General features: G+C 30.8%; 3 protein-coding genes across 3 annotated transcripts; 1 reads left to right on the forward strand and 2 right to left on the reverse strand.

Moving 5' to 3' along the window:
- Positions 1-1,421: 1,421 nt before the first annotated feature.
- LOC135953639 (glycosyltransferase 25 family member) lies at positions 1,422-5,810 on the reverse strand. Its single transcript, XM_065503599.1, has 6 exons — positions 5,282-5,810; positions 4,992-5,220; positions 4,235-4,815; positions 2,731-2,859; positions 2,412-2,669; positions 1,422-2,343 (listed from the first exon to the last, which is right to left on the reverse strand). The coding sequence occupies exons 1-6, from the start codon at positions 5,515-5,517 to the stop codon at positions 1,857-1,859; spliced, it is 1,920 nt and encodes a 639-aa protein (XP_065359671.1). The 5' UTR covers positions 5,518-5,810; the 3' UTR covers positions 1,422-1,856.
- A 2,214-nt stretch (positions 5,811-8,024) lies between these two features.
- LOC135954036 (cytochrome c oxidase assembly protein COX11, mitochondrial) lies at positions 8,025-8,922 on the reverse strand. Its single transcript, XM_065504083.1, has 3 exons — positions 8,686-8,922; positions 8,305-8,628; positions 8,025-8,235 (listed from the first exon to the last, which is right to left on the reverse strand). The coding sequence occupies exons 1-3, from the start codon at positions 8,905-8,907 to the stop codon at positions 8,080-8,082; spliced, it is 702 nt and encodes a 233-aa protein (XP_065360155.1). The 5' UTR covers positions 8,908-8,922; the 3' UTR covers positions 8,025-8,079.
- A 2,388-nt stretch (positions 8,923-11,310) lies between these two features.
- Positions 11,311-14,368, forward strand: twy (twitchy). Its single transcript, XM_065506073.1, has 2 exons — positions 11,311-12,647; positions 12,829-14,368. The coding sequence occupies exons 1-2, from the start codon at positions 11,311-11,313 to the stop codon at positions 14,366-14,368; spliced, it is 2,877 nt and encodes a 958-aa protein (XP_065362145.1).
- Positions 14,369-14,844: the final 476 nt, after the last annotated feature.

Genomic DNA, 14,844 nt, shown 5'->3' on the forward strand with positions numbered 1-14,844 from the left:
TTTTTAAATTTTTCGTACTAAAATTGTTTTTCACCAACATTTTGGTTCATTTCCGTAGTCCCCAATTAACATACATACATGTTCGGTTCGGTGGCTAATTAAAATCGAGAAAATCGGCCCATCAATGGCTGAGAATAAGGAAAAAACCTGGATTACTAAGTCATTAATATAGACAATATAGTCAATATATGTATTTCAAAGACCTTTTCACCGACATAGTACATACATAAAAAAGACAAATTTTTTCTCCAAATTTCACCAATTTTATCACAAAAAAATTTTTTGCTATAAAATTTTTTAACTAAGAATTTAAAATTTTTATTAAAAAAAAATTTTGAATTTTTTAAAATTTAAAAAAAAAAAATTTCTACAATTTTTTCAACAAAATGTTTTATTTTCTGAAATTAATTTTAATATTTTTATATTTAATTTTTATGATTTTATGTGAAATTAGCAATTTTTGTGCAAATATCAATTTTGCGTAGATTTATTGTTTATTTTATGTGACTTCCGTACCAATTTTGCTAATTTACAATAGAGTACTTATTGAAAGTATATTTGATATTTATATGCATTAAATAAATCCAAACGTTAGCTTAGATCTTTTGGAAAAAGTATGTATTTCAATCAAGATACAGTTTGCAAGACGACTTTAAAACTACCTTTATATTTATAAGGATTGTGGTAAAAGTGTAATGTGGATGCAAAGCGGCCGAACTTCAAAATAACTTCAAATAATTTATTTGAGACATTTTCGATCTACAAACCCACAAAGCAAAACAAGTGATTTGACAAAAACGTTAACGGTTATCAATTGATTTAAAAAAAAAAACTTAAGGCCTGTTTCACGATGTCGAAAGAAAAATGATTCGAACAAATTTGTATGAAAACTATTCGAAAGGATTTAAAAAACTGAGTGTTTTTCATACAAAACAGAACAGGCAGTTATTAAATAATAACGACAAACAATTTAAACTTAAATAAAAATACAACTGAACAGAAACATCATGCTTATCATCGTATTTTTGATGACAGTACATTTAATGACCACAATAATTCCCAGCACGTGTTAATTGTGGTTAACAAAATCTGTTTAGTCACATTTCTAATTAAACAGTATTATTTTCTAGTTAAACCGGTAAAGGTAATAAATAGTCATATTAAATTATTAAAAGTAAATAAATCATTTAATTTAAATACCAAAAACTAGTAACACTATACCTATACTGATTCCTATGGTTCAAAGGACCAGGGTCAGGTTTTTCCATTGTGATCTTACCTGTGCTATCAGCTTCTCTTCGCTCCAGGACTTTCCAATTGAGTTTGTTTCAGTTTCGATTTGCAATATCATCTTGCGAGCCGCCTGATGCTGATATGATACTACCCAGTACCACCATTACTCCAAGAATAAGTTTTAGCTGTTGTTTTTGGTTTGTATAAATGCTTGAGTATATTTTTTGTTTGTTTTGTTTTTATGATTTTGGTGTTTTAAAGTAATTAAAATCAAATTTTTTAATAAACACTTTGTTTTCGTAATGACAAATGAGATTCTTATATGTATAATTACATAATTAAATAAAATATGGCAGACACTATTTAAAACAAATAGAATAAAAGGATTACATATAATAAATGTATGAATGTATAAAAAAAAATAAATGTTAAGAACGTTAAGAATGTTTTTTTAGTAACTACAAACTACTAAGGCACATTTAAAATGAGCAGAGTATCTATTGCTTTAGATGCAATAACTCCTTCTTCTTTTTTGTTTTGTTAAACTTATTAACTACACAGAGAGACAATTAAAAAAAATGTAGGCAAATTTTTGGTTTCAGCTAATACAATTTTTAACAAAACTACAATTCTTCATGAGTTTTAACATTAGCAGCTGCCTCAAATTGAGGATCTTTCAATTCCATGGGCGGTGAATCTAAACGAGGTTCTCTGAAATATTCCTTTTCACGATCGCTTTTCAATTGAGCCTGTTGTCCACTAGCAGCAGTTGGATTTATTTCCACTGAATCTTCAGTATCCGAAATATAGCCATAATCACCGGTATAGTGGGTGGGATAGAGCAGCAAAGGACTGGCACTAAAGGCCAATAAGTCACGTTGTGGAAAAGCATTAGCCCAGGTTTTGTTGGGATGTCTGTTGAACATGACCGGCAAGAATTCATCGACAGGTATAAGATTCTCCAAAGGTTTGGCAGCCAATAGCTTTTGGGCACCCTTTAAGGAGATAACATAACCCAAAGTCCAATAGGAATAGCCCACATGCACCAAGTTTTCTGTATTGGCCACCCAGGGTTCAGATTCTTCCTTTAAGCGTTTGCGGCCAAAGTAGCTAAATTAAGGGAAACATAAATCAATAAATGAATTTCTTTACAACAAAATTTCTTTAATTAAACTTACACCAAATCATATTCTATAACATTGCGTATCTGCTCCATTACATCTATGGCTTTCTCCTTGAAATAAGGCTCAAATCTTATATCATCTTCCAATATCAATACCTGTTCCTGTTGATTCTCCACTATTTTCTCCCATATCTTATAGTGACTTAGGAAACAGCCAATTTCACCCATAGTCATTTGACGATGATGATAGGGATCCTCATAGCCGGGCAAGAACTTAACACCCATCTCTTTTAACAAATCATGGTTTAGTTTTCTATAGAGTTAGAATGATTTTAGCAAAATACTTTATAACGAATTTTTTATCTAAAACTTACTGTCCATCTACCGCTGGAAAATATTCCACATCTAAAGCCAAAACCTTGAAAAGACTTTCCATTTTTTCGCGACGTTCGGGACGACGTTCCAAATTGATCATGTAAATGTGATCTAAGGAAAGTTTTTGTCTAGAAGAAGAAGATAAGAATACAGGTTAGAAAAATGTATTAAAAATTGGATAAGTTCAAATCGTATATCAACATAGACAAGCTTCAATCGTAGTCTAAGTTGAGCTTCAATCGTAATGTAAGTTAACCTTCAATCGTGGGTCTTTAAGTAGTCTGAGTTAAGCTTCAATCCTAGTCTAAGTTAAGCTTCAATCGTGGGTCTTTAAGTAGTCTGAGTTAAGCTTCAATCCTAGTCTAAGTTAAGCTTCAATCGTGGGTCTTTAAGTAGTCAGAGTTAAGCTTCAATCCTAGTCTAAGTTAAGCTTCCATCGTGGGTCTTTAAGTAGTCTGAGTTAAGCTTCAATCCTAGTCTAAGTTAAGCTTCCATCGTGGGTCTTTAAGTAGTCTGAGTTAAGCTTCAATCGTAGTCTAAGTTAAGCTTCAATCGAAGTTTAAGTTGAGCTTCAATCGTGGGTCTTTAAGTAGTCTGAGTTGAGCTGCAATCGTAGTATTTATTCGAAAAGCTTTTTGTAATTTACAAAATTTATTTTAAACAAAAAGCTTTTTGATGAAAAATAGCTGAAAAACATTTTTCAACAAAAAGCTTTTCCAACAAAAAAGGTATTACCAAATTTTTTTAACAAAAAGCTTTTTAAGAAAATTTATAATAAAAAGCTTTTTACAATAAAAGGTTTTTTCAAAGAAGTTTTATTCTTATTCCAAAAATTACGTTTTTTTAGGAATTTTTTAACAAAATAATTTTTTTAAAGTTTTTTTTTCAAAAAGCTTTTCAAAATAATTTTTTTTTATTAAAAATCTTTTTATAAAATGAAAAAGTGTTTAACAAAAGAGCTTTAACAACATTTTTTTAACAAAAAGCTTTTTCGACCATTTTTTACAATAAAAGGCTTTTTCAAAGAAGATTTCTAATAAAAAGCTTATTCCAAAAAAATACTTTTTTAGGAATTTTTTAACAAAATTATTTTTTTTAGCAGAAAGTTCTTTTTTTGCAAAAAGCTTTTCAAATAATTTTTTTTTATTAAAAAATTATTGAATAAGTTTTCAACAAAAAAAAAAGCTTTACCAAAATTTTTTAACAAAAAACTTTTTGAAAGAAGTTTTTTAATAAAAAGCTTTTTACAGTTCTTACAACAAAACGATTTTTCAAAGAAGTTTTCTAATAAAAAGCTTGTTCCCGAAAAAAAAAAACATTTTTAAAGGATTTTTTAACAAACTTTTAGCAAAAAGCTTTTTCTATAAAAAAGCTTTTCAAAACATTTTCTTTTTTAATATCCTTTTTAAAAAATCTGTTTATAAAATGATTTAAAAGCTCCTCCTTATAAAAGCTCCCCCCATTTAAAAACACATTCAAACCACAAATTAGTTTCATACTCACTTCTTTTCTTCCCTCTCGAATTTCTTGAAGTACTCCTTAACCTCAATAATTCCACCCAAATCGTGTATAATATTCGCCTGAATATTAGTCAACTGCTTATAATCCTGTGACACATTATCGCTTGGTTCCAAGGGTTGTAAAATATAACCAAAAGGTATTTCATTGGTAATAAACAAAGGAATCTGAGAACAATTGGCCGAAATAGCAAACACAATAATATCATCAACTGGACCATCATATAGACGGCACTGAGGACCCAAAGTAGCCATGTACTCCAAGTCGTTTTCTTGTTGAGCCAGGAACTGATCACGATCGAAGGTTAGATAGTTGGAGCCTTTATAGGTCAAACTAACTAAAACGGCACTGTGAACCATGGGTACTTGGAAAATGCCCTCACGATTGACATTGTAAATGTCCTGGTATAAATCTGTGCGCAGATAATAGTAATCCGAGGACATGCCACACCAGAAATTGGAGTATAAGCCTTCAGAAAGCAGCATGGGGGCCACTATGGGCAAGCGAAGCTCCACCAAATGTGTTAGTGTATGGGCTTCGGTAAGCAAAACATCAGCATCAAGATACTAAGAGGGGAGAAGACAAAGAAAAAACATAAAGATTAAGAGAAGTTTATTTTTTTGTTGAAAGAAAAAAGGTCACATTTTAATCTATTAATTAATTTTTAAGAAGCCAGTATGATAATTAAATATGAGCAAGAAAGAGTAATAGTTTAAAGATAAGAATTTAAGTGGTTGCTTACAAATATGTAGTCGGCCCAGATTTGTTTAGCATCGCGCATAGCCTGCTCTTTAAGACTGATAAGATGGTCAAAGCGTGCACGCGGCCAATCAAAAGGCGAACTTTCATTTTGATGACGTTGCGTGCTGGCATCCAAAACTTTGTGAACACTATGATACAAAGGCTCCACATTTAACAGCCATTCGGTTAGAATATGTAAACTGTCATCTGTATTAAAATCAGATTGAATCCTATAGAATAAACAGAATTAATTAAAAAAAATCTTTATTTTGTAGATTAAGAAAAACTCACCATAGGGACATACGCTTTTTGGGATAATCCTGTCTTTCCAAATAGCTCAAGAACAAAGGCAATACATGGGCCTTATTACGCACCATCAAAGCCACCATTACCGTGGGCTCTTCATTTTTCAAGTCAACCGGCAGAGATTTTTGTAAATCTTCCAAAGTTGTTTCCGCGGGTGATTCATCTTGGCCATATGCCCACAGCACTGAACTCGATATTAATAAAAACCACAAAATTTTCATTATTTTTCTTACTGCATACAAAATTCCAAAAAAGAAAAAAAATCAAAAATCGAACTCAAGACAAGTGTGGAAAAACACTTCTTCACTCTAACCGGATGCACTGGTGTATGATTTCGTTTTTCTTTTTTAATTCTTGACAATTCTTTTTTATTCTATTCTATATTTCTCGGTTATTCGTTGCTGCTCTGCTCTGCTCAGTGACCAGTGGATCATTTATTTGTTTTTATTAAATTTAATTTATGTAGTTGTTTGATGGTATTGTGTGTATACAATCAGTTTTTTTATTATTAGCTTAATTATCATGTTTTTCTGGTTTCATATTCAAATGTTTTTAGCTGATGCTTTAATGTGTGTAGTTGTTCTTGTTGTTTATGTATTTTGGTTTGACTTTTCTTTTAGGGCTTTGTGTTTTTTGTTGTTGTTTTTTATTCATTCATTAATGTGTTTGCAACATGACAGTTTGTTATCACCATCCAAAAAAACAAAGAATACAACAACAATGCCCACAATATAATGTAAACAAAACTGAAATTTAATTTTTTAATATAAACATTTCATCTCATTCAAGAAGTAGAACAAGAACAACAAAAAGAGAGATAAAGAAAAATAGAGAAAATTAAGGAGATGCCAGATGTAGTGAGCGGCATTTTTAGTGCAAAGCATTAAAAAGCAGTAACTCTCAAACTATTGATAAAGAAATAATGAATTGTGTGTTTTAAAACATAAACAACACAAAATTCGTGTTAATAAATCATTATTTAATTTAAAATTAATAAGTGATAATGTATAATAAATAAATTGAAATAAATAGGCTAAAAAATATATAAAATTGTAAGTACACGTATTATAAAAGAGATGCCACATTAAAAAAACGAACTAGAAATAGTTAAAGCAAGAACTCTCAAACTAAAATAATTAATTTAATCAAACTTTAATGATTTAACGGTACAATTTGAAAAATCGTTAAAAAAATAAGTTACAAAATCTAAAAATAAAAACTGCAACTAATATTTCACAAAATTTTAAAAAAATTTTAGAAAAACTGAAATTTATTTAAGTTTCGAAATAATATTTTTTTTTTAAATTTTTTGTTATTTTTAGGATAAAAATTAAAATTTTGAAACAAATTTTAATTTGAGAAATTCAATAAATAGGTATGTAATAAAATCTTTATTTATTAACAAAACTCAATGAAATTCTCAAAGTTTTTTTAAATTTGTCATTCTAAATAGCAAAGTGTAAAAAACTAGTCAAAATATCAGAGGTGCTGGGAAAATACTTTGGGGATAAATAGGAAACACATCAAGGTTTGCAATTCTGCAAAAACAACTCTCGTTTGTCTGATTTTTTTAAATAATTTTTTGATTTGAGTTTTTTCTAGTCAAAACTATTTCTCTATAACCCTGATAATTATCACTTTAGTAATTTACTTAGTTAACTTTACTAAAAATAACGATATTAACAAAGAAAACTAATTATTTATTAACGGAAATCAAAATGTCATTAGTTCTTTTGTTGTTGTTGTGAAAATGCCGAGAATTTGATTTAACAGTTTATTTATGTTTGTGTTAGTAAATAAATGTAAACATTGCTAATTTTTAAGCTCTTCTTAAACTTTACAGTTTGAAGATTACTGCAATAATTTAGTTTGCATTATCATCGTAAGAATGGCGGTTTGGTTTTTGGTGAAAAAGTGAAAAAATTTGTGAAAAAAGCTTAGAATTCGCGTTTATTAAGAAAATATTTAATAGTAAATGAAAAATCGTTAAGACAAGTGTTAATAGCTTGTTAATAATTCGTTGTTTAAAGTGTTTTATAAATAAATGTTAAAATAAAGTCATACCACTTTGCAATAATTTATGACTACAAAAAATGGTTACTAATAGTTAAATAAAACAATAAATAAGATAAACATAGAGATAATTCTAGAAAACACAAGTTCTTTAATATATTTCTTGAAAAAATAACTCTTAAAATCCCATTAGAAAGCAAATAAAGTCATTTATTTAGTGAACTGATAATTGACAACTTCTTTAAGGAAAATCCATATGAAAGTCTTGCTATTTTGCAGTAATTATGTTAATAACAAGTGCTTCTAACATTTAAGTAACATTTAGTTAAAGCTAATTGTTTAAATTAAAAGTTTATACAAAAATTGTCCAAAGATTTGCCGCATAAATTGATTATTTGTAACGTAAAAATAGTGCCGGGAATTGTTGGGACTGTGGTATGTTGAAAATTCTCAACATTCTAACCCCAAGTGTTATAAATTATTTAATATCGTTTAAAAAGTGCTCTAGTAGTTATATCTTTAAATAATTTTATTTACAAAAATGTGTAATAAGACATACTGATGTTTTGCATAAGGCGAGGTAATAAGTTTCATCTTTAATCTCAATGAAAGTGTTTGAAATGAATAAACAGTGCCAGACAACCCTGGAATGTAGTCTGCTTTCCATTCCTACTGTTTATAATCCTTCCTTACAAAACGTTTAAAAACTGCTCTAAACTTTCTTTAAATAATTTTATTTACAAAAAATCGTCTAATAAACAATCAGCATTTTATGCATTATGAGGCTTTGCATAAGCTGGGAAATTAAGTTTTAAACCATCTTTGGCCTCAAAGAAAGTGTACGATAGTGTAATAGTGTCCACATTTTCCAGTTTAGGATCCTTAACATACTCCGGATCAATATAAAAGAACACCGGCATATCCACCTGTAAATTAAACAACAAAAGCAATTATAAAAGGTAAGTTTTTTTCTATTTTCTATTTAAAATAAAAACCTCTTCATGTGGATTTAATTGCTGCTCCTCAAAACAAAAACATTGTATCTTATTGAAATAAGCGCCCGCCTCAAAAGGTATAACATTATAGGTGCTAATGCCTATTACCGGCAAATCTGTAGGATTTTTGGCTGTATAAAAAGCCAAGGCGGTCTCACCAGGAGCCACTTTAATTTCATATTGTTGAGGCTTGAAATTCCAACGCATAGAGGCAGCCAAATCGGCATTGAAGCGTACTCGTATAATACGATCCTCAATTTTCAACATGGTCTCCACCTTTTCGCCATCATGACCTTGACTTGTAGTGCCACCGTAGCTATAGGCCTGAAAATTATAAAAATTTTAACAGAAATATTGATTAAATTTTCTTCTCTAACTCACCTGACAAAACATACGATATAGCGGCACTGCTGCATAACTTAAACCCACTATTAATACTCCTCCGGCTGTGACATAGTACAAAGTAGATTTTAAATTTTTCTTTTGGGCTGCCTCTGCAAAGGGATTGCCTCGCGGTGGCTGTGTGCTATAGCTTCTTAATTTGTTTGGTGATTTAAAAGTCTTTAAACATGTTGTGCTTAATTGTCTATAGAATTTAAACATTTTGTTTTAATTTAATTTAGTAAATTTTATTAATTATACAAAATTCATGGAGTTTTGTAACTTTTCTGCAAGAAAAAAAAACCAATGTTTATATTTTATCAAAACAGCTGATCAGCTGTTGGTTATTAAATTGAGGTTAGAACAGCTGTGAGAACAGATATGTTATATTTGTGACAGTCTGAAAGAGATGCCGGATTGATAGACTGCTCAGCTCATATCATGAACCGTTAAAATTAGCAAAACCTTTATTTTTTAAATTTTTTTTATTTCGGGAATTCTGTCGAATATGTTGGGATAATTTTAATAATATCATTTTTTATGTTACACATTTTATTTACTTACTATTTTAAATGTTTATGAGCTTGTGAAACTATTTTGTGCAGCGGGTTGCCAGGGGCAACGTAGACTAAAAGTGTTTTATATTTGTATACAGTTTTTTAAGGTATTTTAGGGAAGAACAAGTAAATTTTTAATATTTTTATTAAAATAAATAGTTTTTAATAAAAAATTAAAGTGATAAAGTGAATAAATAATTTTATTTAACAAAATTTAAACAATTATTTCAAAAAATCAACTAAAACCTTAGAATTATCGAGTTCTCAAACAAAATAAAAACATCAAAAAATCTTTGGTAAATAATTATACCATATCGCAACAAAAACAAACAAAAATATTACAAAAAAGTGAAATAATAGTGCTTAAAATTCTATAGGAATGACTTTCGTTAAAATGTGAAGCTAGCATAGGATTTTTATAGAAACTGTGAAGCTATCTTAGAATTTTTATAGAAAATCTGAAGCTAGCATTGGATTTTTATAGAAAATTTTAAGTTAGCTTAGGATTTTTATAGAAAATCTGAAGCTAGCATAGGATTTTTATAGAAAATCAAGCTAGCTTACGATTTCTACACAAAATCTGAAGCCAGCTTAGGAGTTCTATAGAAAATTTGAAGCTAGCATACGATTTTTATAGAAAATACGAAGCTAGCTTAGGATTTTTTTAAGAATATCTAAAGCTAGGATAGGAGTTTTATAGAAAATCTGAAGTTAGCTTAGGATTTTTATATAAAATCAGAAGCTAGTTTCAGATTTTTATAAAAAATCTGAAGCTAGCATAGGATTTTTGTAGAAAATCTGAAGCTAGCATAGGATTTTTGTAGAAAATCTGAAGCTAGCATTGGATTTTTATAAAAAATCTTAAGCCAGCTTGGGATTTTTATAGAAAATCTGAAGCTAGCATAGGATTTTTATACAAAATCTGAAGCTAGCATAGTTTTTATAGAAAATAAGAAGCTAGCATAGGATTTTTATAGAAAATCTGAAGCTAGCTTGTGATTTTTATAGAAAATCTGAAGCTAGCATAGGATTTTTGTAGAAAATCTGAAGCTAGCATAAGATTTTTGTAGAAAATCTGACGCTAGCTTGGGTTTTTACTATTATAGAAAATCTGAAGCTAGCATAGGATTTTTATTGAAAACTTGAAGTTAGCATAGGATTTTTATACAAAATCTGAAGCTAGCATTGGGTTTTTTATAGAAGCTAGCATTTGTTTTTACAGAAAATCTGAAGCTAGCTTAAGATTTCTATAGAAATCTTAGAATTTTTATAGAAAATCTTATACTAGCATAGAATTTTTACTGAAAACCCTATGCTATCTTCAAGAATTTCTATAGAAAATCTGAAGCTATCTTATGCTTACTATAGAAAATCGGAAGCTAGCTAAGGATTTTTATAGAAAATCTAAAGCTAACATAGGACTTTTATAGAAAATCTGAAGCTAGCTTAAAATTTTTATATAAAATCTTATTCTAGCATAGAATTTTTACTGAAAATCTAAATTTAGCTTAGGATTTTTAAAGAAATTCTGAAGCCAGCATAGGATTTTTCTACAAAATCTGAAGCCAGCATAGGATTTTTGTACTAAATCTGAAGATAGCATAGGATTTTTGTGCAAAATCTGAAGCTATCTTAGGATTTTTATGGAAAATATTTTATCTTAGAATTTTTTTTAAAAAAAATCCTATGCTAGCTTCAGAATTTCTTCAAAATCCTAAGCTAGATTTAGATTTTCAGTAAAAATCCTATACTAACATCAGATTTTCTATAAAAATCCTAAGCTAGCTTCAAATTTACTATAAAGCTAGTAAAAATCCTATGCTAGCATATGATTTATACTAAAAATCTAAACCTAGCTTAAGATTTTTATACAAAATCTGAAGCTAGCATAAGATTTTTACAGAAAATCTATGGCTAGCTTAAGAATTCTATAGAAAATCTTAAGCTAACTAGTTATCGGATTTATTAAAAAAATATTTATAGTTTTGTTTGAAAGCTATATCAAACTAAAATTGTAAATACTGAAAACAACGCTACCTACCAATTAAAAGCTTTTTCTGAAAGAAAAATGGATGACAATGGTGATGATTTTGACAGTTTCTTTAATACAAAAAAATCCAAAACAAAATCCTCTAAAATTTCGGATCCCATGGAAGATCTATTTGGCCTAGAAGAGAAAACTGAGAGCAAGACAGTAGCCCCACGAAAATCCAATACAGCCGGCTTAAAAACTTCCTCTGCCACACGTATACGTGAGGAACCCGAAGACGATGATGATTTGGGATTTGATCCCAGAAAACCCAAAGCTTCAACAAAATCACAAAATTTATTTGATGATTTATTAGCACCTTTGGAAACAAAACGGCCACAAACTTCTGCAGGCTCTACCGCCCATAAACCCTCAATATCGAGACAATCTACTGAGACCACAACTGATAGTAACTCAAATATTTTTCAAACTCAAGCTGCCAGACCCAAAACTTCTCAAGGCCGAAGAACCTCTAATATGTCTAGTATACAAAATCCAGATCCTTTAGGATTGTTTAGCAAAGATAAAGAAACTTCTAAGCCCTCCTCAAGAATATCATCACCTAAACCCCAAAAAAGGGGAACAACAGCTGATTGGTTGGGTTTGGCCAAAGAACAGGATACAGAAACTAATAAAACGGAAGTGAGAGCAGAAACCCCCAAAACTATCAAAATAACTAAGGTTTCTTCTAAGGAAACAACGGAAATTTTAAAACTGCCCGACAATAATGATAACCAAGAGGATTTCCAAACGGAAAATCAACACCAGGAAAAAGAAGATTCTAAGGAAGTTCTACCCCAGGCCACTGACAACTTTATGTTAGACTCTGCCACCCAAAATATAATGCTAATGAACACCTTAAACTTGGAGGCCAAACAAAGCTTCTCCGCCTTAAAATATCAAGAACAACAGCTAACAATGGCCACGCAAATGAAGCAACAGGAAAGAGTCTTAATGGACATGCAACAGAAACAGGATTCACTATTGCAGCAACAGGAAAGACAGTTTCAGGCTCTCTTTCATCAGCAAATGCAAAGACATCAGCAATTAGAGGATTTAATCAAACATCAACAGCAGCGCATTAGTAATCACCTGCATTTGTTAATGAGTCAACCTCCTTTGACACAAACTATAACAGATTCGGAATTTGTGGAAAGTAAAGTGGCAGCTAAAACAGTTCTTAAAGAGGATGAAGAGGAAAACGAAGAAACTCTTCACAGAGACTTGGAGAAAGACAAACAGTTAGCCTTGGATTTAATACAGTTTGAATCTGACAACAAACGTTTGGAACTGGAAAACTTGCGCTTGGAAGAGTTGATAGCCAATACAAAAAGCAACTATGAAAGGGAAATAGAGCTTTTAGAAAGATCGTACAAGTAAGTTGGTTGAAAAGTGTATAAAACGAAACTCTATTCTATAGAATAGGGCCTATAACGAGACTCTTTTCTATAGAATCGAGTTTCCAGAGAAATTAGCTTCTTGAAAGGTCTTACAGTCAAGTTTGTTTAAATGTTTAATTCACCCATATTTCTATTCTAACTTCCTCTACTTTCGCAGAAAACAAATTGAAGTTCTCGAGCAACATTTGACCAATATAGAAAAACGTTTGAAATCCGAGATAGAAGACTTACAAACCTTTTTTCAAACTAAAATTGAAGTTCTAGAACAAGAGAAAGCCTCCCTTAAAAAGAACTATGAAGATGAACTTTCCAACCTAAAACAGGATCATGAGGATGATCTACGCAAATTGCGTAAAAATCAGGAAGAAGATTTGGAAATGCTTAAAGAGGAACACAGACGCATGCTGGACAACATTAGACAGGCGAAAATGTTGGAATTTGCGGCCGTACAAGAAAATGGCTCCTACTTAGATTGTCTTAAAGTGGCCTCCAATAATCTAAGTGATTTAACGGGAGGCCTCAATGAACTCAAAGAAAATATGCAAAACAAAATCGAGGTATTACAACTAGAACGTGAGAAAACCTTGGAACAGCGTGAAAAAAGAATAGAGGATTGTGAGAGAAGGCTTAGAATTACCGAAGAATTTAATGATTTGGAAAAGCAAAGACTTATGGAATTGGTTAGCACTTTGGAATTGCAAATGTCGAAAATGTCGAAAGATACGGCCGAAGAAAATTGGCAATTGAGACAAAAACTTGCCAGTATAGATGCAGAGAAAATGGCTTTCAATAAAGAGAAGGAATTTTTCCGCGAACAAATGCTTAGAGATGAAGAGAGAATTAAGGACTTAAAAGAGCAGCAACTTTTAGAGACTCAAAAACTGCAAGTGCAATTACAAGAGGAAAGAGCTCAACTGCAGGTGGAAAAATCAAAATTTGAATTGGAAAAACGTTTACAAAACAATACTGATGTGCAAAAAGAAAGAATGGAAGTGGAGGCCGCCATGCAGGTGGCCCAAGATGCAGCACGCAAAGCCGATTTGGAGAGAGAACGTTTTTACAAAATGCAAAGGCAATTGGAGCAGCAAAAACGTGATCTAAATGATAAAGAACATGTTATAAATGTGCGAGAAGAAGAGTTACATCAAGAACTATTATCCTACCGCATGGCTGAGAGAGTAGCCCAAGAGTCTCAGCAAAAAGCCAAAATGGCCGAACAATTCTTTCAAAACAAACTACAATTGCTGCAGCAAAGATCTAATGAAATCGCCGAAAAGGAAACCAATTTGTCGCAAGAACGTTTACTACTCGCCCAAGATCGTATCGCTCTACATGCTCTCAAAACTAAGCTAGCACAACAACCCAAATGCTCTCTTTGTCAGCTTTCACAGAAGAATAAGGAAATCTCCCAGTCCTTACATGGTCTACCACCACCAACAAATAATATTGCCACAAATGCAAAAGAATTTCAGTTATCGAATAACAATCAACAAGAAAACTACGATTTTTTGCATCAGCCCAATGTGGTGGAACGTCTACTGGATGCCAATATAGCGGATTCTTTAAGGAGAATGCAAACCACATCAAATTTTGATTTAGAATGGGAAAATCTCTTGGACGATGACCACAAGAAGATGGTGCAAACTGATGACTATCATTTTTCCAGCAGTGCTAATGTACCCAAGACCAATTTGTAATTTAGAAAACATTATTTTAAATACATTTTTATAAAATTTAAATAAAAAATCAAAAAAGAAAACATTTTTTTTTGTAAAAAATAAATTTCCTATAGAATATAGTCTAATTAGTGTTTAAAGCAGACACTTTTCTATGGAATTGTTGCTAAAGGAGACACTTTTTTATAGAATAATAGCTAAAGCAGACACTTCTCTATAGAAGAATGTCTAAAGCAGACACTTCTCTATAGAAGAATGTCTAAAGGAGACACTTTTCTATAGAAGAGTGTCTAAAGGAGACACTTTTCTATAGAAGAGTGTCTAAAGGAGACACTTTTCTATAGAAGAGTGTCTAAAGGAGACACTTTTCTATAGAAGAGTGTCTAAAGGAGACACTTTTCTATAGAAGAGTGTCTAAAGGAGACACTTTTCTATAGAAGAGTGTCTAAAGGAGACACTTTTCTATAGAAGAAAGTCTAAAGGAGACAGTTTTCTAT

Source organism: Calliphora vicina, chromosome 3 (genome assembly GCF_958450345.1).
Source record: "Calliphora vicina chromosome 3, idCalVici1.1, whole genome shotgun sequence".
In the NCBI taxonomy this organism is placed as follows: Eukaryota; Metazoa; Arthropoda; class Insecta; order Diptera; family Calliphoridae; genus Calliphora; species Calliphora vicina.